This window comes from Nomascus leucogenys, chromosome 15, assembly GCF_006542625.1.
Source record: "Nomascus leucogenys isolate Asia chromosome 15, Asia_NLE_v1, whole genome shotgun sequence".
NCBI classification, from domain to species: domain Eukaryota; kingdom Metazoa; phylum Chordata; class Mammalia; order Primates; family Hylobatidae; genus Nomascus; species Nomascus leucogenys.
The window spans coordinates 53664306-53690926 of record NC_044395.1 but is presented as its reverse complement, the minus strand read 5'-3'; the positions used below and the strand labels follow the sequence as shown (position 1 = coordinate 53690926).

The 26621-nt window shown below is 39.5% G+C and overlaps 1 protein-coding gene across 2 annotated transcripts in view; it reads left to right on the top strand.

The window, feature by feature from the left end:
- DDIAS (DNA damage induced apoptosis suppressor) overlaps positions 1-25287 on the top strand; it is a 39691-nt gene extending 14404 nt beyond the window's left edge. For both annotated transcript variants that reach the window (XM_030828904.1, XM_030828905.1), the window contains 3 exons: positions 19115-19276; positions 20490-20607; positions 22358-25287. In XM_030828904.1, the coding sequence (XP_030684764.1) occupies positions 19115-19276; positions 20490-20607; positions 22358-24961 (2884 nt within the window). In that variant the 3' untranslated portion in view covers positions 24962-25287. The remainder of the gene's footprint in view (positions 1-19114; positions 19277-20489; positions 20608-22357) is intronic.
- The last annotated feature ends 1334 nt before the right edge of the window (positions 25288-26621 follow it).

The following is a 26621-nucleotide window of genomic DNA, read 5'->3' as shown; positions in this document are numbered from 1 at the left end:
TACTTAGAAGCAGTGTGGTATACAGTCCTTACTTAATGTTGTCAGATTCTTAGACATTGCAACTTTAAGCAAAATGATGTATAATGAAACAAATTTTTTTCTCATCAACGTTATAATGATGTTGTTTGAGAACCTGCTATAAGTAGTTTTGCTTAAAGTCACAGTATCCAAGAACCTATCACTAACATTAAATGAGGACTTACTGTAATGGAACAATTTCAAGCTTCAGAGAATACAACAGAGTTTCATGTAGGCTCTGGCTCTCATTAACTATGTGACCTAGGGCAAGATAGTTAACTTCCGTGAGTCTAATTACTCATTTGTAAGGTGGGATCATGGTACCCACAATATGGGATAATTGTAAAGTTAGAGATAATGCACAGAAATGTTCCAGTAGAATACATAACACATATTAGAATTTCCAAAGTGGTAGCTATTATTATTATAATCTATTATAAGTATACTTTACCTTATTGCAGTATGTTATCATGATTAAAAGCATAATCCTCTGGAGCTGACTGCCTGGATTCAAATCGCAACCCTACCATTATAGCTGTGTGGCCTTGGGCAAGTCACTTTAATAATCTGAGCCTCAAAATGGGGAAAGTAATATCTGCCTAATAAGGTTCTTATAAGGACCAAATAGGTTAATATACATAACATGCCTAGAACATTGATACGTTATCAGTAATACATAGATATAAAATATTTTTAAAACTCTTTCTTTCCAGTCATTTATTTTAAAGATAATCTGCAACAAAAATTTAGGTTGAACAATGATGCCATTGTTACTTATTTAGACTGGTAATACCAATAGATAACATTAGTGAGTGTTTGCTGTACAGTAGGCACTGTGCTAGGAGCTTTGTGGGCATTATATCTTTTAATACAATAGCCCTATGAAGTGAATGCTATCGTTAATGCCAACCTTTAAAGGAGACAGCTGAAGCTTGGGAAAGTTAAGTAACTTAACCGCAAATCATCACATAGTCAGCTAGTTAGGGGCAGAAACATATTCAAGCCTGAACAGTCTGAATTCTGTCTACCTTCATGGTCACCATATTACTTCCAAATTAGCAGTGAAATTTGTTTTCAGATTGACATCTTCCTCTCTCTTTCTTGGAGCTTAAAATGCCCTGGCAAAGGACTTGTGACTGGACCCTTTTGGAATATAAAACCCATGGCACATAGTCCTTGCCTGTGGAAACATAGTCCCTGGACATATAACCTGTTTTCTGCATATACTACATTGACACAAAAATTTTTTAAAACTATTTCCATAATTTCTGGTGCTTATCTTTTTTTTCCCATAGGTTATTGGGGTACAGGTGGTATTTGGCTACATGAGTAAGTTCTTCAGTGGTACTTTGTGAGATTTTGGTGCACCCATCACCCGAGCAGTATACACTGCACCCTATTTGTAGTCTTATCTCTCACCCCCTCCCACCCTTCCCCCCAAGTCCCCAAAGTCCATTGTATCATTCTAATGCCTTTGCGTCCTCATAGCTTAGCTCCCACATATCAGTGAGAACATATGGTGTTCGGTTTTCCATTCCTGAGTTATTTCACTTAGAATAATAGTCTCCAGTCTCATCCAGGTCACTGCAAATGCCATTAATTCATTCCTTTTTATGGCTGAGTAGTAGTTCATCGTGTACATATACCACAGTTTCTTTATCCACTCATTGATTGATGGAAATTTGGGTTGGTTCCACGATTTTGCGATTGTGAACTGGGCTGCTATAAACATGCGTGTGCAAGTATCTTTTGTGTATAATGACTTATTTTCCTCTGGGTAGATCCCAGTAGTGGGATTGCTGGATCAAATGGTAGTTCTACTTTTAGTTCTTTAAGGAATCTCCACACTGTTTTCCATAATGGCTGTACTAGTTTACATTTCTACCAGCAATGTAGAAGTATTCTCTGATTGCTGCATCCACACCAACATTACTGGTTTTTGATTTTTTGATTATGGCCATTCTTGCAGGAAGAAGGTGGTATTGCATTGTGATTTTGATTTGTATTTCCCTGGTCATTAGTGATATTGAGCATTTTTTCATGTGTTTTATTGGCCATTTGAGAATTGTCTATTCATGTCCTTAGCCTACTGTTTGACGGGATTGCTTGTTTTTTTCTTTTTTTTTCTTTTTTTTTTTTTATTATACTTTAGGGTTTTAGGGTACATGTGCACAATGTGCAGGTTTGTTACATATGTATCCATGTGCCATGTTGATTTCCTGCACCCATTAACTCGTCATTTAGCATTAGGTGTATCTCCTAATGCTGTCCCTCCCCCCTCCCCCCACCCCACAACGGTCCCCGGAGTGTGATGTTCCCCTTCCTGTGTCCATGAGTTCTCATTGTTCAATTCCCACCTATGAGAGAGAACATGCGGTGTTTGGTTTTTTGTCCTTGCGATAGTTTACTGAGAATGATGTTTTCCAGTTTCATCCATGTCCCTACAAAGGACACGAACTCATCATTTTTTATGGCTGCATAGTATTCCATGGTGTATATGTGCCACATTTTCTTAATCCAGTCTATCATTGTTGGACATTTGGGTTGGTTCCAACTCTTTGCTATTGTGAATAGTGCCGCAATAAACATACGTGTGCATGTGTCTTTATAGCAGCATGATTTATAGTCCTTTGGGTATATACCCAGTAATGGGATGGCTGGGTCAAATGGTATTTCTAGTTCGAGATCCCTGAGGAATCGCCACACTGACTTCCACAATGGTTGAACTAGTTTACAGTCCCACCAACAGTGTAAAAGTGTTCCTATTTCTCCACATCCTCTCCAGCACCTGTTGTTTCCTGATTTTTTAATGATGGCCATTCTAACTGGTGTGAGATGGTATCTCACTGTGGTTTTGATTTGCATTTCTCTGATGGCCAGTGATGATGAGCATTTCTTCATGTGTTTTCTGGCTGCATAAATGTCTTCTTTTGAGAAGTGTCTGTTCATGTCCTCTGCCCACTTTTTGATGGGGTTGTTTGTTTTTTTCTTGTAAATTTGTTTGAGTTCATTGTAGATTCTGGATATTAGCCCTTTGTCAGATGAGTAGGTTGCAAAAATTTTCTCCCATTCTGTAGGTTGCCTGTTCATTCTGATGATAGTTTCTTTTGCTGTGCAGAAGCTCTTTAGTTTAATGAGATCCCATTTGTCGATTTTGGCTTTTGTTGCCATTGCTTTTGGTGTTTTAGACATGAAGTCCTTGCCCATGCCTATGTCCTGAATGGTATTGCCTAGGTTTTCTTGTAGGATTTTAATGGTTTTAGGTCTAACATATAAGTCTTTAATCCATCTTGAATTAATTTTTGTATAAGGTGTAAGGAAGGGATCCAGTTGCAGCTTTCTACATATGGCTAGCCAGTTTTCCCAGCACCATTTATTAAATAGGGAATCCTTTCCCCATTTCTTGTTTTTGTCAGGTTTGTCAAAGATCAGATAGTTGTAGCTATGCGGCATCATTTCTGAGGGCTCTGTTCTGTTCCATTGATCTATGTCTCTGTTGTGGTACCAGTACCATGCTGTTTTGGTTACTGTAGCCTTGTAGTATAGTTTAAAGTCAGGTAGAGTGATGCCTCCAGCTTTGTTCTTTTGGCTTAGGATTGACTTGGCGATGCGGGCTCTTTTTTGGTTCCATATGAACTTTAAAGTAGTTTTTTCCAATTCTGTGAAGAAAGTCATTGGTAGCTTGATGGGGATGGCATTGAATCTATAAATTACCTTGGGCAGTATGGCCATTTTCATGATATTGATTCTTCCAACCCATGAGCATGGAATGTTCTTCCATTTGTTTGTATCCTCTTTTATTTCATTGAGCAGTGGTTTGTAGTTCTCCTTGAAGAGGTCCTTCACATCCCTTGTAAGTTGGATTCCTAGGTATTTTATTCTCTTTGAAGCAATTGTGAATGGGAGTTCACTCAGGATTTGGCTCTCTGTTTGTCTGTTATTGGTGTACAAGAATGCTTGTGATTTTTGTACATTAATTTTGTATCCTGAGACTTCGCTGAAGTTGCTAATCAGCTTAAGGAGATTTTGGGCTGAGACAATGGGGTTTTCTAGATATACAATCATGTCATCTGCAAACAGGGACAATTTGACTTCCTCTTTTCCTAATTGAATACCTTTTATTTCCTTCTCCTGCCTGATTGCTCTGGCCAGAACTTCCAGCACTATGTTGAATAGGAGCGGTGAGAGAGGGCATCCCTGTCTTGTGCCAGTTTTCAGAGGGAATGCTTCCAGTTTTTGCCCATTCAGTATGATATTGGCTGTGGGTTTGTCGTAGATAGCTCTTATTATTTTGAGATACGTCCCATCAATACCTAATTTATTGAGAGTTTTTAGCATGAAGGGTTGTTGAATTTTGTCAAAGGCCTTTTCTGCATCTATTGAGATAATCATGTGGTTTTTGTCTTTGGTTCTGTTTATATGCTGGATTACATTTATTGATTTGCGTATGTTGAACCAGCCTTGCATCCCAGGGATGAAGCCCACTTGATCATGGTGGATAAGCTTTTTGATGTGCTGCTGGATTCGGTTTGCCAGTATTTTATTGAGGATTTTTGCATCAATGTTCATCAAGGATATTGGTCTGAAATTCTCTTTTTTGGTTATGTCTCTGCCAGGTTTTGGTATCAGGACGATGCTGGCTTCATAAAATGTGTTAGGGAGGATTCCCTCTTTTTCTATCGATTGGAATAGTTTCAGAAGGAATGGTACCAGTTCCTCCTTGTACCTCTGGTAGAATTCAGCTGTGAATCCATCAGGTCCTGGACTCTTTTTGGTTGGTAAGCTATTGATTATTGCCACAATTTCAGAACCTGTTATTGGTCTATTCAGAGATTCAACTTCTTCCTGGTTTAGTCTTGGGAGGGTGTATTTGTCGAGGAATTTATCCATTTCTTCTAGATTTTCTAGTTTATTTGCATAGAGGTGTTTGTAGTATTCTCTGATGGTAGATTGTATTTCTGTGGGATCGGTGGTGATATCCCCTTTTTCATTTTTTATTGCATCTATTTGATTCTTCTCTATTTTCTTCTTTATTAGTCTTGCTAGCGGTCCATCAATTTTGTTGATCTTTTCAAAAAACCAGCTCCTGGATTCATTAATTTTTTGAAGGGTTTTTTGTGTCTCTATTTCCTTCAGTTCTGCTCTGATTTTAGTTATTTCTAGCCTTCTGCTAGCTTTTGAATGTGTTTGCTCTTGCTTTTCTAGTTCTTTTAATTGTGATGTTAGGGAGTCAATTTTGGATATTTCCTGCTTTCTCTTGTGGGCATTTAGTGCTATAAATTTCCCTCTACACACTGCTTTGAATGTGTCCCAGAGATTCTGGTATGTTGTGTCTTTGTTCTCATTGGTTTCAAAGAACATCTTTATTTCTGCCTTCATTTCATTATGTACCCAATAGTCATTCAGGAGCAGGTTGTTCAGTTTCCATGTAGTAGAGCGGTTTCGAGTGAGTTTCTTAATCCTGAGTTCTAGTTTGATTGCACTGTGGTCTGAGAGACAGTTTGTTATAATTTCTGTTCTTTTACATTTGCTGAGGAGAGCTTTACTTCCAACTATGTGGTCAATTTTGGAATAGGTATGGTGTGGTGCTGAAAAAAATGTATATTCTGTTGACTTGGGGTGGAGAGTTCTGTAGATGTCTATTAGGTCCACTTTATGTAGAGCTGAGTTCAATTCCTGGATATTCTTGTTAACTTTCTGTCTCGTTGATCTGTCTAATGCTGACAGTGGGGTGTTAAAATCTCCCATTATTATTGTGTGGGAGTTTAAGTCCCTTTGTAGGTCAATCAGGACTTGCTTTATGAATCTGGGTGCTCCTGTGTTGGGTACATATATATTTAGGATAGTTAGCTCTTCTTGTTGAATTGATCCCTTTACCATTATGTAATGGCCTTCTTTGTCTCTTTTGATCTTTGTTGGTTTAAAGTCTATTTTATCAGAGACTAGGATTGCAACCCCTGCCTTTTTTTGTTTTCCAGTTGCTTGATAGATCTTCCTCCATCCCTTTATTTTGAGTCTATGTGTGTCTCTGCACGTGAGATGGGTTTCCTGAATACAGCACACTGATGGGTCCTGACTCCTTATCCAGTTTGCCAGTCTGTGTCTTTTGATTGGAGCATTTAGCCCATTTACATTTAACGTTAATATTGTTATGTGTGAATCTGATCCTGTCATTATGATGTTAGTTGGTTATTTTGCTCGTTAGTTGCTATAGTTTCTTCCTAGTCTCGATGGTCTTTACAATTTGGCATGTTTTTGCAGTGGCTGGTACCGGTTGTTCCTTTCCATGTTTAGTGCTTCCTTCAGGAGCTCTTTTAGGGCAGGCCTGGTGGTGACAAAACCACTCAGCGTTTGCTTGTCTGTAAAGTGTTTTATTTCTCCTTCACTTATGAAGCTTAGTTTGGCGGGATAGGAGATTCTGGGTTGAAAATTCTTTTCTTTAAGAATGTTGAATATCGGCCCCCACTCTCTTCTGGCTTGTAGAGTTTCTGCCGAGAGATCAGCTGTTAGTCTGATGGGCTTCCCTTTGTGGGTAACCCGACCTTTCTCTCTGGCTGCCCTTAACATTTTTTCTTTCATTTCAACTTTGGTGAATCTGACAATAATGTGTCTTGGAGTTGCCCTTCTCGAGGAGTATCTTTGTGGCGTTCTCTGTATTTCCTGAATCTGAATGCTGGCCTGCCTTGCTAGATTGGGGAAGTTCTCCTGGATAATATCTTGCAGAGTGTTTTCCAACTTGGTTCCATTCTCCCCATCATTTTCAGGTACACCAATCAGACGTAGGTTTGGTCTTTTCACATAGTCCCAAATTTCTTGGAGGCTTTGTTCATTTCTTTTTATCCTTTTTTCTCTAAACTTCCCGTCTCTCTTCATTTCATTCATTTCATCTTCCATCAGCGATACCCTTTCTTCCAGTTGATCGCATCTGCTACTGAGGCTTCTGCAATCTTCGCATAGTTCTCGAAACTTGGCTTTCAGCTCCATCAGCTCCTTGAAGCCCTTCTCTCCATTGGTTATTCTAGTTATCCATTCTTCTAATTTTTTTTCAAAGTTTTTAACTTCTTTGCTGTTGTTTTGAATTTCCTCTCGTAGCTCAGAGTAGTTTGATCGTCTGAAGCCTTCTTCTCTCAACTCATCAAAGTCATCCTCCATCCAGCTTTGTTCCGTTGCTGGTGAGGAACTGCGTTCCTTTGGAGGAGGAGAGGTGCTCTGTTTTTTACAGTTTCCAGTTTTTTTGGTCTGTTTTTTCCCCATCTTTGTGGTTTTATCTACTTTTTGTCTTTGATGATGGTGATGTACAGATGGGTTTTTGGTGTGGATGTCCTTTCTGTTTGTTAGTTTTCCTTCTACCAGACAGGACCCTCAGCTGCAGGTCTGTTGGAGTTTACTAGAGGTGCACTCCAGACCCTGTTTGGCTGGGTGTCAGCAGCGGTGGCTGCAGAACAGCGGATTTTCGTGAGACCACAAATTCAGCTGTCTGATAGTTCCTCTGAAAGTTTTGTCTCAGAGAAGTACCGGGTTGAATGAGGTGTCAGTCTGTCCCTACTGGGGGGGTGCCTCCCAGTTAGGCTGCTCAGGGGTGAGGGACCCACTTTAGGAGGCAGTCTGACCGTTCTCAGATCTCCAGCTGCGTGCTGGGAGAACCACTACTCTCTTCAAAGCTATCAGTCAGACAGGGACATTTAAGTCTGTGGAAGTTCTTGCAGAGTTTTTGTTTGTCTGTGCCCTGCCCCCAGAGGTGGAGCCTAGAGAGGCAGGCAGGCCTCCTTGAGCTGTGGTGGGCTCCACCCAGTTCGAGCTTCCTGGCTGCTTTGTTTACCTAAGCAAGCCTGGGCAATGGCAGGCGCCCCTCCCCCAGCCTCGCTGCCGCCTCGCAGCTTGATCTCAGACTGCTGTGCTAGCAATTAGCGAGACTCCGTGGGCATAGGACCCTCCGAGCCAGGTGCGGGACACAATCTCCTAGTGTGCCGTTTTCCGGGCCCGTTGGAAAAGCGCAGTATTAGGATGGGACTGACCCGATATTCCAGGTGCCGTCTGCTTCCCCTTTCTCTGACTAGGAAAGGGAACTCCCTGACCCCTTGCGCTTCCCGAGTGAGGCAATGCCTCGCCCTGCTTCGGCTCGCGCGCAGTGCGCTTCACCGACTGCCCTGCATCCACTGTTAGGCACTCCCTAGTGAGATGAAACCGGTACCTCAAGCAGAAATGCAGAAATCACCTGTCTTCTGTGTCGCTGGGGCTGGGAGCTGGAGACCGGAGCTGGAGACCGGAGCTGTTCCTATTCGGCCATCTTGGCTCCTCCTGCTTGTTTTTTTCTTACTGATTTGTTTGAGTTCATTGTAGATTCTGGATATTAGTCCTTTGTCAGATGTATAGATTGTGAAGATTTTCTCCCACTCTGTGGGTTGTCTGTTTACTCTGCTGACTGTTCTTTGGTCATGCAAAAGCTCTTTAGTTTAATTAAGTCCCAGCTATTTGTTTTTATTGCATTTGCTTTTGGGTACGCCAATGTCCAGAAGGGTTTTTCCAATGTTATCTTCTAGAATTTTTATAGTTTCAGGTCTTAGATTTAAGTCCTTAATCCATCTTGAGTTGCTTTTATATAAGGTTCATTCTCCTACATGTGGCTAGCCAGTGATCCCAGCACCATTTGTTGAAAAGGGTGTCCTTTCCCCACTATTGTTTTACTTTGTCAAAGATCAGTTGGCTGTAAGTATTTGAGTTTATTTCTGGGTTCTCTATTCTGTTCCATTGGCCTATATGCCTATTTTTATACCAGTACCATGGTGTTTTGATGACTATGGCCTGATAGTATAGTTTGAAATCAGGTAATGCGATGCCTCCAGGTTTGTTGTTTTTGCTTAGTCTTGCTTTGGCTATGCAGGCTATGTTTTGGTTCCATATGCATTTTAAAATTGTTTTTTCTAATTCTGTGAAGAATGATGGTGGTAGGGATTGCACTGAATTTGTAGACTGCTTTTGGCAGCATGGTCATTTTCACAATATTGATTCTACCTATCCACGAGCATGGGATGTGTTTCCATTCATTGTGTTGTCTATGATTTCTTTCAGCAGTGTTTTGTAGTTTTTCTTGTAGAGGTCTTTTGCCTCCTTGGTTAGGTATATTCCTAAATTTGTTTTGTTTTTTTTTTTGTCTTTTTTTTGTTTTTTTGTAGCTGTTGTAAAAGGAGTTAAATTCTTGATTTGACTCTCCGCTTGGTCGCTGTTGGTGTATAGAAGAGCTACTGATTTGTGTACATTAATCTTGTATCCAGAAACTTTGCTGAATTCTTTTATCAGTTCTAGCAGCTTTCTGGAGGAGTATTTAGGGTTTTCGAGGTAAACAATCATATTGTCAGCAAACAGTGACAGTTTGACTTCCTCTTTACTGATTTAGATGCCCTGTCTTTCTTTCTCTTGTCTGATTGCATTGTCTAGGACTTCCAGTAGTATGTTGAAGAAGAATGGTGAGAGTAGGCATCCTTGTCTTGTTCCAATTCTCAGAGGGAATGCTTTCAACTTTTCCCCATTTATTGTTATGTTGGCTGTGGGTTTGTCATAGACGGCTTTTATTACATTGAGGTATGTCCCTTGTATGCCACTTTTGCTGAGAGTTTTAATCATAAATGGATGCTGGATTTTGTTGAGTGTTTTTTCTCCATCTATTGAGATGATCATGTGATTTTTGTTTTTAAAATTCTGTTGATGTGGTATATCACATTTATTGACTTATGTATGTTAAACTGTCCCTACATCCCTGGTATGAAACCCACTTAATCATGGTGGATTATCTTTTTGATATGTTGTTGGATTCAGTTAGCTAGTATTTTGTTAAGGATTTTAGCGTCTATGTTCATCAAGGATATCGGGCAGTAGTTTTCTTTTTTGCTTATGTCCTTTCCTGATTTGGGTATTAGGGTGATGCTGCCTTCATAGAATGAATTAGGGAGGGTTCCCTCTTTATCTCATGGAATAGCGTCAAAAGGATTGGTACCAATTCTTCTTTGAATGTCTGCTAGAATTCTGCTGTGAATCCATCTGGTCCCGGACTTTTTTCGTTGGTTTTTTTTGAGACAGAGTCTCACTCTGTCACCCAGGCTGGAGTGCAGTGGCGCGATCTCGGCTCACTGCAAGCTCCACCTCCCTTCACACCATTCTCCTGCCTCAGCCTCCTGAGTAGCTGGGACTACAGGGGCCCACCACCATGCCCGGCTAATCTTTTGTATTTTTAATAGAGACAGGGTTTCATGGTGTTAGCCAGGATGGTCTCGATCTCCTGACCTCATGATCCGCCCACCTCAGCCTCCCAAAGCGCTGGGATTACAGGCGTGATGCACCACGCCCGGCCTTTTGTTGGTAATTTTTTAATTCCCATTTCAGTCTTGCTGCTTATTATTGGTCTGTTCAGGGTATCCAATTCTTCCTGATTTAAGCTAGGAGGGCTGTATTTTTCCAGGAATTTATCCATCTCTTCTAGGTTTTCTAGCTTGTGTAAGGGTGTTTATAGTAGTCTTGAATGATCTTTTGTATCTCAGTGGTGTCAGTTGTAATATGTCCCATTTTGTTTCTTAATGAGGTTATTTGGATTTTCTCTCTTCTTGGTTAATCTTGCTAATGGTCTATCAATTTTATTTATCTTTTCAAAGAGCCAGCTTTTGGTTTCATGTATCTTTTGTATTTGTTTTTGTTTCAATTTCATTTAGTTCTGCTTTAATCTTGGTTATTTCCTTTCTTCTGCTGGGTTTTGGTTTGGTTTGTTCTTGTTTCTCTAGCTGTTTGAGGTGTGACCTTAGAATGTCAGTTTGTGCTGCTCTTTCAGTCTTTTTGATGTAGGCATTTAGGACTATGAACTTTCCTTTTAGCACTGCCTTTGCTGTATCCTGGAGGTTTTGATAGGTTGTGTCATTATTGCCATTCAGTTTGAAGAATTTTTAAATTTCCATCTTGATTTCATTTTTGATCCAATGATCATTCAGGAGCAGGTTATTTAATTTCCATGTATTGGCATGGTTTTGAAGGTTCCTTCTGGAGTTGATTTCCAGTTTATTCCACTGTGAAATTGACATGATTTCAATTTTCTTAAATTTATTGAGGCTCGTTTTCTGGCTTATCATATGGTCTGTCTTGGAGAAAGTTCCATGTGCTTTTGAATAGAATGTGTAATCTGTGGTTGTTGGATGAAATGCTCTGTATATATCTGTTAAGTTCATTTGTTCCAAGGCATAATTTAAATCCATTTTTTCTTTGTTGACTTTCTGTCTTGATGGCCTGTCTAGTGCTGTCAGTGTAGTATTGAAGTCCTCCACTATTATTGTGTTGCTGTCTATCTCATTTGTTAAGTCTATTAGTAATTGTTTTATAAATTTGGGAGCTCCAGTGTTAGGTGCATAAATGTTTAGGATTGTGATATTGTTCTGTTGGACAAGGCCTTTTATCATTATATAATGTCCTTTGTCTCTTTTAACTGCAGTTGCTTTAAAGTTTGTTTTTGTCTAATATAAAAATAGCTACCCCTGCTTGCTCTTGGTGTCTATTTGCACAAACGGCCTTTTTCCACTCCTTTACTTGAAGTTTATGTGAGTCCTTATGTGTTAGGTGAGTGTCCTGAAGGCAGCAGATGGTTGGTAAGTTCTTATCCATTCTGCTATTCTGTATCTTTTAAGTGGAACATTTATGCCATTTACATTCGATGTTAGTATTGAGATTTAAGGTACCATTGCATTCATTGTGGTATTTGTTGCCTGTGTACCTTGTTTTATTTTTTGTTTTTGCTTTTTAAATTATATTTTTGTTTTATAGGTCCTTCATGATTTATGCTTTTAAGAGATTCTGTTTTTGATGTGTTTCCAGGATTTGTTTCAAGATTTAGAGCTCCTTTTCACAGTTTTTCTTTTTCTTTTTTTTTTTTCTTTTTTTTTTTTTTGAGACAGTTTCGCTCTTTCACCCAGGCTGGAGTTAAGTGGCGCAATCTCGTCTCACTGCACCCTCCACCCCTCCTCCGCCCGGTTCAAGCAATTCTCCTGCCTCAGCCTCCCGAGTAGCTGGGATTACAGGCATCCACCACCACGTCTGGCTAATTTTTGTATTTTTAGTAGAGACAGGGTTTCACCATGTTGGCCAGGCTGGTCTCAAACTCCTGACCTCAGGTGATCCACCCGCCTCAGCCTCCCAAAGGGCTAGGATTACAGGCGTGAGCCACTGCGCCTGGCCTAGCGGTTCTTGTAATGGTGGCTTGGTAGTAGCAGATACTCTCAGCATTTGTTTGTCTGAGAAAGACTGTATCTTTCCTTCGTATATGATGTTTAGTTTCACTGGGTACAAAATTCTTGGCTGATAATTGCTTTGCATGAGGAGGCTTAAGATAGGGCTCTAATCCCTTCTAGTTTGTAGGGTTTCTGCAAAGAAATCTGCTGTTAATCTGATAGGTTTTCCTTTATAGATTACCTGGTGCTTCTGTCTCACAACTCGTAAGATTCTTTCCTGTGTCTTAATTTTAGATAACCTGATGACAGTGTGCCTAGGTGATGATCTTTTTGTGATGAATTTCCCAGATGCTCTTTATGCTTCTTGTATTTAAATAACTAGGTCTCTAGCAAGGCTGGGGAAGTTTTCCTCAATTATTCACCCAAGTATGTTTTCCAAACTTTTAGATTTCTCTTCTTCCTCAGGAACATGGATTATTCTTAGGTTTGGCTGTTTAACATAATCCCAGACTTCTTGGAGGCTTGGTTCATAATGTCTTATTCTTTTTTCTTTGTGTTTGTTGGATTGGGTTAATTTGAAGACCTTGTCTTCAAGCTCTGAATTTCTTTCTTCTATTTGTTCAATTCTATTGCTGAGACTTTCCAGAGCATTTTGTATTTTTGTAAGTGTGTCCAATGTTTCCTGAAGTTTTGATTGTTTTTCCTTATGCTCTCTATTTCCTTGGATGTTTCTCCCTTCGCTTCTCGTATTGTTTTTTGGATTTCCTTGCATTGGGCTTCGCTTTTCTCTGGTGCCTCACTGAATTCTTTTTCAGGTAAATCAGGGATTTCTTATTGGCTTGGATCCATTGCTGGTGAGCTAGTGTGATTTTTTTTGGAGGTGTTAAAGAGCCTTGTTTTGTCATATTACCAGAGTTGGTTTTCTGGTTCCTTCTTATTTGGGTAGGCTCTGTCAGAGAGGCAAGGTCGAGGGCTGAAGGCTGTTGTTCAGATTCGTTTGTCCCACAAGATATTCCCTTGATGTGATACTCTCCCCCTTTTCCTATGGTTGTGGCTTCCTATAAGCCGAGCTGCAGTGATTGTTATCTCTCTTCTGGGTCTAGCCATCCAGCAAGTCTTTCTGGCTCCGGGGTGGTACTCGGGGTTTGTCTGCACAGAGTCCTGTGATGTGAATCGTTTATGGGTCTCTCAGCCATGAATACCACACAGTATTTGGGGTGTCTCCCAGGTCCTGCAGGAGCAGTCCACTTCCTTCAGAAGGTCTGTGGGTCCTCTTGGGATTCCTGGTTTGTTCTTGCAGTTGTTCGGGAGCTAAAATTCATGGTGCGAGCCCCAACATGCTGCTCTGTCCATCCGAGTTGGAGCTGCAATCTAATCCTGCCTCCCATCCGCCATGATGATCTAAATCCTGGTGCTTATCTTTTCTACTGTTGTTTTTGCTTTACCTTTTTCTTACTTGGAATCAGTTGTAAGCCAATATAGGAAATAGAAATTCCTCATGTTCATTTCCCCATTGCTATAGCACAGTAAGCTTATGACAGAGGAGTTCCATGCTCTTGCCTTTGCAGAAAATCTTAGAGATGCTGAGGAACAGAGAGACCTCCCTAAATATTTTCTTTGAACCTGAAATTTTTAGTGACATTAATCATAATAAGTATTTTATGCTTTATGGAATTAACTTCTTTCTTAACCTCCAAGATAAGATCAGTAGATTGAAAGTAGTTTTCAGTCTATAGGTATTCTGCAGAGCCTTGGGGCTCCACGGAAGTGCTCATGGAGGGAGATGGGATTAGAGTAGTAATAGTGCCTCGTGCTGAGTAGTAGGTAAGACTCCAGGGCCCCTACGTTAGTTTCAACAAGATCTCTATTCTCATCCTTATATTAGTGTTCCAAGTTAAATTTCATTTGAAAGGGTGTTTCGTTATATAAATATATAAACATAGACATACATCTATAAAAAAATGTGTACAAAGTTAGTTCGGTCCTTTATATGAAGCAGTAACTACACATACACACGCAATAGTGTATGTCTGTACTCTCCCCAAATTATAAGCTGGAGAAGAGATTTATTTATCCAGACAAACTATCCACATAGAAATTGGCCTTCTGGGTGACTAATGGGACCCATAATTCCTTTTAGCCTAGAAATCCATCTCTAACACTAATAACTTTCTTTTCCTATCTTAAAATGGGACTCTTCGCTCAGAGACTACCTATCCTCTCCCCCATTCCCAACTACCCAAAAAGTTTATATCATTTACTTAAGCAAGTCAAATTTAATTTCACACATATAGATCATAGTTTTCTTATTTTGTGGGGGAAGTGATATGTGGAAGCATTAAGAGATATGTTTTTTAAAATATGTCTCATTACTTTGTGTGTATTTAATATGGGTCTATAAACTTGGAAAAGGTTGTTATATAGTCATATAGTCAGGATATTCTTAAGCTGGAATCTGTGTATACATTATAGGTGTGTATGACTCCTCCAGTCCCTAAGATATGTAGAATATTGTGTTCATATATGTTTTTTGTGGGGAGAGAGTGAGTCCCTTGCTTTCATCAGATTTTTTAAGGTTTTCAAGACTAAGAAAACATTAAGGATTACTTATCTCACCAGTTCTTCTACATCTGGGCTAAATATAAGTACACTAGAAAAATAAACAAATGAGGCTGGGCATAGTAGCTCATGCCTGCAATCCCAGCATTTGGGAGGCCAAGATGGGAGGATTGCTTGAGTCCAGGATTTTGAGACCAGCCTGGGCAACATGGTGAAACCAATCCTCTACCAAAAATAAACAAAATTAGGCAGGCATCATGGCATGTGCCTGTAGTCCCAGCTGCTCAGGAGTCTGAGGTGGGAGGATCGCCTGAGCCCAAGAGGTCAAGGCTGCAGTGAGCCAAGATCATACCACTCCAGCCTGGGCAACAAAGCAAGACCTTGTCTCAAAAAAATAAATGAATAAAAATAAAAAATAAATAAATGAAACTTGGTGTTTTTTTAACTGGGATCAAACAAAAAAGATAGCAAATTACAGCTATTATTTCAGATAGATCCTTTCAGAGGCTCCTTGAACTCAAATCTATTTTCATAATTCTAAGGCATTATTTGCCTTTTCACTTTCAGTAACTCATGAGTGCATAATGGAATTTCCCAGAGGCTACATAACACGTACTATCACAACAGATTGAGCAGAGAAGCAGATATGAGAATCCAACTGTCTTTTTATGAAACCAGACATTAAAGAGATTTGCAAAATGTGAAACAATGCTGGTCTCTTCTTACTAATTTTTAAAATTTGAAAAACGTAACTATTTTTCATAAAAGTATGTTTTCTGTCTTAACCATGTAAAGGGTCTGTTTTTAATGAATTAATTTTTTTTGATTTCTCAGTTTTAATTTCTCACTTTCATTTAATTTCTCGTTTCATGAGAAATGTAGATAGAGGCCAGGTGTGATGGCTCACGCCTGTAATCCCAACACTCTGGGAGGCTGAGACAAGAGAAGCACTTCAGCCTAGGAGTTCAAGCCTAGTCTGGGCAACACAGTGAGACCCCCATCTCTACAAAAAAATTTAAAATTAGCCACATATGGTGGCATGTGCCTGTGGTCCCAGCTACTCAGAAGGCTGAGGCAGGAGGATCTCTTGAGCCCAGGAGTTTGAAGTTACAGTGAGCTATGATAGCACCACTGTAGTCCAGCCTGGGCAGCAGAGTGAGACCCTGTCTGAAAACAAACCAGAAACGAAATATAGACAGATATAAGATGAACAAGTTCTGTGGATCTAATGTACAGCATGAGTGGTAATGGATGATGTGTTAAATAATTTGACTATGGTAGCCAGGTGCGGTGGCTCACACCTGTAATCCCAGCACTTTGGGAGGCCGAGGCGGGCGGATCACGAGGTCAGGAGATCGAGACCACGGTGAAACCCCGTCTCTACTAAAAATACAAAATATTAGCCGGGCGTGGTGGCGGGCGCCTGTAGTCCCAGCTACTCGGAGAGGCTGAGGCAGGAGAATGGCGTGAACCCGGGAGGCGGAGCTTGCAGTGAGCCGAGATCGCGCCACTGCACTCCAGCCTGGGTGACAGAGTGAGACTCTGTCTCAAAAAAAAAAAAAAAAAAAAAAAGAGATCGAGACCATCCTGGCTAACATGGTGAAACCCTACCTCTACTAAAAATGCAAAAAATTAGCTGGGTGTGGTGGCGGGCGCCTGTAGTCCCAGCTACTCAGGAGGCTGAGGCAGGAGAATCACCTGAACCCAAGAGGTGGAGGTTGCAGTGAGCCAAGATTGCACCACTGTGCTCCAGCCTGGCCAATAGCAAGATGCTGTCTCAAAAAAAAAAAAAAAAAAAAATTTGACTATGGTAATCATTATACAGTGTAGACGTATTTCAAATCATCATGTTGTATACCTTGAATATATTCAATCTTTGGCAATTTTTTTTTTTTTTTTTTTTTTTTTTTTGAGACAGGATCTGGCTCTGTCACCTCCAGACTGGAGTTCAATGGCACAGTCTCAGCTCACCATAACCTCTGCCTCCTGAGCTCAAGCAATCCTCCCATCTCAGCTTCCTAAGTAGCTGGGACTACAGGTGCATGCCACCATGCTCGTTAATTTTTGTATTTTTTGTAGAGACGCAGTTTTGCCATGTTTCCCAGGCTGGACTCGAACTCCTGAGCTTGAGTGGTCTGCCCGCCACAGCCTCCCAAAGTGCTGGGATTACAGGTGTGAGCCATCACGCCTGGCCCAAGTAAATATTTTTGAATAAAAAAATAGGGATTATTCACATAAACAAAAGCTCTTTGATATTCTCAATAATTTTTTAAGAGTATTAAAGGAGTGTGAAACCAAAAAGTTTGAAAACTGCTATTCTGTAACAAATGACATTTTAGAAATACGGGTGCCTCTAGAAGTTAAATCGGGACGGTGATGGGAATATGTTGTCTATATCCTTGTTTCTCAAAGTATGGCCTAAGGTACATCTGCATCAGTATCACCTGGGAGCTTATTAAAAATGCAGAATCTTGGGCCTCATCCCAGACTTCCTGAATCAGAATCTTCATTTTAACAAGATCTCTGCATGATTTGTATACATATTAATGTTTGAGAAGCTCTAATCTGTATTACACCACACTAACATTTATTTCAATCCAGCATCGTTCCTAAAAGGATTAAAGGAAACTATATAAATAAATATCTTCATTATACATATGTACTTTATAAAAATATATATAGTTTAATATGTAAATGCATGAACACCAATAGACATAGTTTTTTGAGGCTATTATTGATATTGTCATTGCAAGCAGTTCTTTATTTTAACCATTTGGTCCCACTGTTATCATGTCATAATATCAGAACTTTATGATACGAGTTCGCAGCCTTGGGTTTGGGTCATATATTTACCAACTTTGTCATCTCAGATAAAAATTCAAACTAATTTCCCCATTTGTAAATTTTACCTATAAAAATGAAATAATGTATGTTGAAAACATTTGTAAACTTAATGCTAATGCATATTAATTAGTCTAAGTTTGCTAGGAATTTTACATTAAGCCTGTATGCATTATTATTGCATAGCCTTTAAAGAAATTCCAATGTATATTTTAAACAGTTCATTTCCCTAGAGTTTGGTACTAATGGAGTTTTATCCCCTAGTGAGTCAATTACCTTTAATTCATTCTATGGCTAACCTACAGCACAAACTCTAGCAGATTTGTATAGGATTATATGAATGGGTTGGTATAGATCTATCCTCAGTATGGCAGAAGAATAGCACAGATCTAATAAAGGTGAGTCACTTTGAGAGCTACAGATTTCAGACTCCCCCTAGTGGCTATCTGGCAACAATCAAATTTATACAACCATCTTTCACCTTGCCTTCTGTTTGCCTTTAGCCACTCTTTTTTAAGATCTTTAGCAATCTGAAGAAAAAACAAAATTCTAGTATTAGCCATTACCATAAAATATTTTTAGGTGCTTATTTGTCTATTTTAATCCTTCTTCAGCCCTGGACTTCATAGATGAGGAACTCAAGAATTTAGTAACTGTCAGACAATGAGTACATGGCAATAGAGTTACACTGCCATGTAGATGTGTACTTTTTGACTAGAAAGCCTTTAGCCACCATTACATATTGTCTTAAAAAAACAAGTTAAATTGCATGGTTTTCATATCCAATTTTATAATCTGATAAGTTATCAACATTGTCCAATGAATTACAGAAAGTAATTTTCATTATGGTGAGAAAAAATGCAATTAAGTGCTTTGTGTATAAATAGGTATTAAATATTTTGAGATTATTTTTTGTCCTCTTTTTTTTTTTTTTTTTTTTTGAGATGGAGTGTCACTCTGTCCCCCAGGCTGTAGTGCAGTGGTGCGATCTTGGCTGACTGCAAGATCCACCTCCCAGGTTCACATCATTCTCCTGCCTCAGCCTCCCAAGTAGCTGGGATTACAGGTGCCCACCACCACACCCATCTAATTTTTTTGTATTTTTAGTAGAGACGGGGTTTTACCATGTTAGCCAGGATGGTCTCAATCTCCTGACCTCGTGACCCACCCACCTCGGCCTCCCAAAGTGCTGGGATTACAGGTGTGAGCCACCGCGCCAGGCCTTTTCGTCCTCTCTTTCATGCACAGTTCTCCTTTAGTTTTCTATCAATTTGGTATGTATTTCTATCAACTTGGGGCTGTTTAAATCAGTAAAGCTAACTATTCTGAATAGAGAAATTTAAAAGAAGTTGATCTGAAAGAGTTTAAGAAGAATTTGAGTTGTGTAGGAGCATTTATATACAAAATGTTATTTTAAATTTTTACTGTTCTGGATTTTTCATCATATGAAAAACATTTAATGAACATCTCCACGCTTTTTTCCACCACTTTTCTAGGTCTAATTGTCCAAAATGTGGCTCTACTGGTGAATCTGGAAATGCCAATTACAGATACAAACTTTCCTTAAAAGTTGCAGAATCAAACAAATTGTTTGTTATTACTGTATTTGGAAGTTGCTTAGATACATTTTTTGGTCTTACTGCCACTGGTTTACACAGGTAAGCATACTTAAAACATCCTTTTTCCTGACTGCCCTTAGAATTTGAAGATACAAGTTTATAAGGCAGTATGCATTTCTGTAGAAAGATAGTCAACCCCAGATTGTCAATTCCTTTAAAAGACAAGCAAGTAAGAAAGATGTTTATTTCTTGAATACATATTACGATATTAAAACAGTCTCCTTTTATTTAGGGTAATTAATCTGTAATTAGAATATTAAATTATAAATCTCTAATCCAAGTTACAGAAATAGAGGCTAAGAAAGTAACATCATTTCAAATTGAAGAGTTATCCAAATTGAGGTTAGCATTCAAACAGTTAGGTTCCCCTGAGGCAGGAGCATCTATTTGAGAGAATATTTGCATATCAGAAATTGAAATTTTATTTTTTATCTGTATTGCAACTTTATTTGCATAGTTTGATCTTTTATGACACTGTCCTGAGAATATAGGAATAAACAATTAAAGCTTTTCTTGGCTGGGCGCGGTAGCTCACGCCTGTAATCCCAGCACTTTGGGAGGCCAAGGTGGGCGGATCACAAGGTCAGGAGGTGGAGACCATCCTTGCTAACACGGTGAAACCCCGTCTCTACTAAAAATACAAAAAATTAGCCGGGCGTGGTGGTGGGTGCCTGTAGTCCCAGCTACTCCGGGAGGCTGAGGCAGGAGAATGGCATGAACCCAGGAGGCAGAGCTTGTAGTGAGCCAAGATTGCACCACCGCACTCCAGCCTGAGAGACAGAGCAAGACTCTGTCTCAAAAAAAAAAAAAAAAAAAAAAGCTTTTCTTCCCCCTCAATCTTCTGCCCTCCTCCCCTAATCACATGCAAGAAATCTATGTCCACGTTTTTGTGCTTGAGACAATAAAGGGACCACGACCAGGCTTATCAGAGAAAAGGGAAGACTTTTTCCTGCTTTGAAGGGCTAGAGATCCCACCACTATTCCCACTGCCACTTTTATTTTTCCTTATAATCATTGCCGGGCCTGATGGTTAGGCAGGTAACTACTTTACTCACACTTGATCAATTGGTTTTGTTGATTTTTCTGTGCTATGGGAAACTAGAGATAACAAACTGCCTGGCTCTTAAAGTCACTTTTTTTCCTCTATAAAAGGTTCATGCTGCATTTTCAAATTAATTGTGTCTCTGACTTTATGGCAAGTTAAAATTTCAAAGTTTATTTCTTCACATTTTTTATTTTTTTTCCAATCAAGGTACATTCAGGATCCTAATAAAATTCCAGAAACACTGGACAATGATACAACTCAGAATCTATTAACTAAAGCAGTTGAAACTTGCTTTGTTGGACAAAGCTTTATTTTTGGAGTGACGGTAATTGAGACTAGCTTTCTTTTTAATAATCTGTTAACATTTCCATTGTAATGAATTATGTGAATTTTCTGAATAGTTGTTAGGAGTTCTATAAATGTGATGGCCTGTAGAAACATTTTAAACTATGTAAAAATAGCCTATAGGTGGTCTGTTAAAACACCATGTGTGACAACTTCCTCTTTCAAAAGTCAGGGGAGCCTACTTCAAATGCTTTCAGAGCTTAAAAATATAAATTTATTATATATTTAGAAATGTTAGATATTTGTTTTTGGTATTTAGTATTTATTTTGCCCTCCAGATTGTGTTCAAATTCTATAGTAAAACTTCCACCCATTCTCTAGCTTTTAAATTCTGTCATCTATAAAAAGAGAATAATGGAACACTGAAGGCAAAGTATCTGAGTACTGATAAGAATACTAAAACTAGATTAAGAAAGATGGTCTTAAATAATTATAAAAGTGACTGTAGAAGTTAAAAAAAGTATTGACTTTGAAGGAGTAATAGTTTTCTGTCTCATCTATGCTAAAGGGAACAAAGAGACATTTTTTTCCACACTGGAATCAGGGTTTTAAAAGAGGAAATAGAGCACTCCACAACAGAAGAGTGAGAAAAATCCAAAGGGAAGGTAGAATCAGCGGCTACAGAGCTTTACTTTGTTAAAATCGTAGACAATCCTTTTCTCTCCTCTCTTCTTTTTCCTCCTCCCCTTTTTTCCCCTCCCCTCCCCTCCTTTCTTTCCTTAGCTAACAAGAACTATGATAGTTGCCATTTATTGAGCCACTACTATTTTTTAAGCACTGTGCAGTTTTCCATTTTATTACTAAACAGTAATCCTGGATTTTTATTTTTATGTTATAAATGAGAAGACTCAGGGAGGTTAAATAAATTGTCCAAAGTCTCAACACTATTAATAAATGCTGGAACTAGGATTTCTTCAAATCAGTTTAAACAAGCTCTTTAAGGTTTATATTCTTTTACATAGCTACTTTGCCTATAACACTAACAGAATCGAAATTGGAATTGGAGGATGGAGGTAATAGTTCTATCTGTTTTAACCTTTTTTTTTTTTTTTTTTTTTTTTGAGACGGAGTCTCGCTCTGTCGCCCAGGCTGGAGTGCAGTGGCGCAATCTCGGCTCACTGCAAGCTCCGCCTCCCGGGTTCACGCCATTCTCCTGCCTCAGCCTCTCCGAGTAGCTGGGACTACAGGCGCCCGCCACCACGCCCGGCTAAGTTTTTGTATTTTTTAGTAGAGACGGGGTTTCACCGTGGTCTCGATCTCCTGACCTCGTGATCCGCCCGCCTCGGCCTCCCAAAGTGCTGGGATTACAAGCGTGAGCCACCGCGCCCGGCCTGTTTTAACCTTTTAAATCTGTTTATTTTATTTTTGAGACAGAATCTCACTCTGTCACCCAGGCTGGAGTGCAGTAGGAAGATCATGGCTCACTGCAGCCTTGACCTCCCTAGGCGCTGGTGATCCTCCCACCTCAGCCTCCTGAGTAGCTGAGACTACAGGCACACGCCACCATGCCCAGCTAATTTTTGTGGGGGTATGTTTTGTAGAGGCGAGGTTTTACCATGTTGCCCAGTCTGGTCTCAGACTCTTGAGGCTCAAGTAATCTGCCTGCCTCGGCCTCTCAAAGTGCTGGGATTACAGGCATGAGCCACTGTGCCTGGCTAAATCTCTGTTTCATGTTTAAGTAAAAGGAAGACAATTTTATTCTTACTTAAATTTCTTTGCTTCTTTCACAGAATTTTGAAAACCAGCCTGGACAACATTCAGATGCCAGTAACTTCTTACAGCAATGCTCTGACCACAAAAGCAAAGCCAAAGCACTAGTGGCTTGCCAGATTGTTCTACCGGACCCAGGTATTGCAGGCTTTACTGTCATTGACTACTTCCATCAACTTTTGCAGACTTTTAATTTCAGGAAACTTCAGTGTGACTCTCAGGCACCTAACAATAATTTACTTTCTTTAGATCACTCAAATAGTGATCTCAGCAGCATATATGCTTCTGACAGCACTTCTTATTTTTTCAAGTCCTGCAGCAAGGATACTTTTTCAAAATTCTGGCAGCCATCACTTGAATTCACTTCCATTGTTTCACAACTAACAGATAATGATGATTTTTCAGCTTCAGAACAAAGTAAGGCCTTTGGTACTCTTCAGCAGAACAGAAAGTCCATCTCCATTGCAGAGGCCACTGGTTCCAGTAGCTGTTATGATCCCATTCAGGATTCATGGAGCCTTGTTTCATATATGGATAAAAAGAGTACAGCAGAAAAGTTGGGTAAAGAACTTGGCTTACAAGCTAAGGAGCTGAGTGCAGTTCAGAGCAGTCATCATGAAAGTGGAGTTAATGACTCTAATTTATTCTCTTTGGAAATGCGAGAGCCCCTTGAGTCAAGTAATACAAAATCCTTCCACAGTGCAGTGGAAATTAAAAATAGGTCCCAGCATGAGCTACCATGTTTTCAGCATCATGGTATAGATACCCCCACTAGCCTTCAAAAGAGATCTGCATGTTGTCCACCTTCGTTACTCAGACTTGAAGAGACAGCCAGCAGTTCCCAGGATGGTGACCCTCAAATTTGGGATGATCTGCCATTCTCTGAAAGCCTGAACAAGTTTCTGGCAGTTCTTGAAAGTGAGATTGCTGTAACCCAGGCAGATGTCAGTAGTAGAAAACATCATGTAGATAATGACATTGATAAATTTCATGCAGACCACAGCAGGTTATCTGTGACTCCCCAGAGAACTACTGGAGCCCTGCATACACCACCTATAGCTTTAAGATCATCACAAGCAATAGTCAAAGCAAACTGTAGCAAAGATGACTTCCTTTTCAACTGTAAAGGAAATCTAAGTCCTAGTGTTGAAAAGGAGTCACAACCAGATAACAAAGTAGAGGCTGTGTCTGTAAATCATAATGGAAGAGATATGTCAGAATATTTTCTACCAAATCCTTACCTGTCAGCTCTGTTTTCATCTTCAAAAGATTTAGAAACAATAGTTACTCTTAAGAAGACTATCAGAGTCTCACCACACAGGGAGCGTGACCATTCTAGTCTAAATAACAAATATTTGAATGGATGTGGAGAAAAATCAGTTTCAGAAATGAATGAAAAGTTGACAACTCTGTGTTATAGGAAGTATAATGATGTCTCTGATCTTTGCAAATTAGAAAATAAACAATATTGTAGGTGGTCCAAGAACCAAGATGACAGTTTTACAATTTGCAGGAAACTTACATATCCTTTAGAAACTCTATGCAATAGTCCAAATAGAAGTACAAATACATTGAAGGAAATGCCTTGGGGACATATCAATAACAACATAACACAGAGCTATTCTATTGGTTATGAAGGTAGCTATGATGCCTCTGCTGATCTCTTTGATGATACTGCTAAAGAAATGGACATTGCAATAGAGATTACCAAAACATCACAGGATATTTTCTTACAATGGGGAATGTCTTTGGCAGAAAGTCATCCTTCAGAGTCTGATTTTTCACTGAGATCACTTTCTGAAGACTTCATCCAGCCTTCACAAAAATTATCCTTGCAAAGCCTATCTGACTCTAGGCGTTCAAGAACATGCTCTCCAACATCTCATTTTCAATCAGATTCAGAATATAATTTTGAAAATAGTCAAGACTTTGTTCCATGTTCACAGTCAACTCCAATTTCAGGGTTCCACCAAAAAAGAATTCATGGGATAAACAGAGCTTTCAAAAAACCTGTATTTTATTCAGATCTTAATGCTAACTATGAAAAAATAAGGATTTTCCCTGAAAATGACAAACAGCAAGCCAGCCCAAGCTGTCCAAAAAATATAAAGACACCTAGCCAGAAAATCAGAAGCCCTATTGTATCTGGTATTTCACAACCAGAAGTTTTCAATCACTACCCTTTTGCTGAGTGCCATGAAACTGATAGTGATGAATGGGTCCCTCCTACCACACAAAAAATATTTCCTTCAGATATGCTTGGATTCCAAGGCATAGGTCTAGGGAAATGCCTTGCTGCCCATCATTTCCCTGATCAACAAGAGTTACCAAGAAAGAAACTGAAACATATTAGACGAGGAACCAATAAAGGTTTAATTAAGAAGAAATTAAAGAATATGCTTGCAGCAGTTGTTACGAAAAAGAAAACTCCTAAATATAACTGTAAAAGTTCAGGCTGGATTTCCAAATGTCCAGACATTCAAGTCTTAGCAGCACCTCAGCTGCACCCTGTTCTTGGACCTGATTCTTGTTCAGAAGTCAAATGTTGCCTTCCATTTTCAGAAAAAGGCCCACCTTCAGTGTGTGAAACTCGAAGTGCTTGGTCACCTGAATTGTTTTCATAAAAAGTCACCTGAACCCAATTCCTGAACTTTTAAATCTGTTTGGAAATGTTTGCCTTCGGGGGTATGGAAAGCATTCTTTACATTTTAAACACTTGGAGAGAAGCAAATTGGAAAGAGGACTCTGCTGGGTGCTACTGTGCCTTTTAAAATATAAAGCCATTGTCTTCCCCAGAGTTTTTTATCTAGAATACTATGATTAGGTAATTGAGCACTTTATCTTATACTGTTTATTGTACTTTAATAATATTGTTAAGATTGTTTTTGAAAGTATTAATGTTTGTTAAAATCACATATACATCCAGAAATAAAGTCTTTGCAAACCAAAACTTAGTCTTTTTTAATTGTTCAGCTCAGACCAGAAAATGCCTGCTGTATTATAGGCCAATGAGTGTGCTGAGTTTGGGATAGAAAGCTACAAGATCACTGATCGCAAAATATTTGTCTGCTGGATAAGACAGATAAACAGGTAATTTCAATACAGTGCAGAAGATGCAATGATATGAGTTTGTAATTGGCATGATAAACATTTACGTTGCTATGGGAGCATGGAAGAAAAGCAGCTAACCCATCAGTGAGCTGAGGTAAGAAGAAACGTTTTAAGAAGAAAAGCTATTTAGAAGTTGTATGTGAAACTGTTGGTATTTTATTTAATACGTATACACTGAATGCGTACTCTACATGCCAAGGGCCGTGCTTAGTGCTGGAAACCGAAGATAAAAATCAAGCTCCTTCCCTCAAACTCATGATCTATTGGAATAATCAGGTAATTAGAATCTGGTAGGTTCTATGATAGGAGGTACGCTTGGGGTGCTAATAGGAACAAAAATGAGAAGCAATTTTCAGACACTCAAGTCTTAGCAGCAGCTCTGCTGCACCCTGTGAAATCTTTCACTTATCCCTGGTCAGCTTCCTTTGCCATTCCCCACAGCAACCATTCCAAAACAACACTTTCTTCATGCCACAAAGCAACTGCTACTCTCCTTGCCTCCTACTTCATGGACAATATTGAGATCACTTGGTATTTTCTCAACTTCCCACACCCATACCTACCCACATGTCTATCTGTACTCACCCACAGCTGCTTTCCTCTAGTCTCAGAAAATGATACCATCTAAGTGCTAATCTTTCCATTTAGACTGTTGATCTATTACACCCATCTTTGAGGTCTTGTACCAAATGTTCCCCCTATATTTTTACCTTCTTGCTCTACTGTGTCTCTCCCTCTCCACAATTTTTTATTTTGAAAATTTGCAAACAGAAAAGTTGAAAGCGGCTGGACGCAGTGGCTCACGCCTGTAATCCCAACACTTTGGGAGGCCGAGGTGGGCAAATCACCTAAGGTCAGTAGTTCAAGATCAGCCTGGCCAACATGGTGAAACCCTGTCTCTACCAAAAATACAAAAATTAGCCAGGCATGGTGATGCATGCCTGTAATCTCAGCTGCTCAGGAGGCTGAGACATGAGAATCACTTGAACCTGGGAGGCAGAGGTTGCAGTGAGTCAAGATCGCGCCACTGCACTCCAGCCTGGGCGACAGAGTGAGGCTCTGTCTCAAAAAAAAAAAAAAAGGTTGAAAGAGTAGCACAATGATATGGTATCTGTACATACCATTTAGATTCAATCATTTTAAACATTTTGCCTTTGTGTGTGTGTGTTTGGT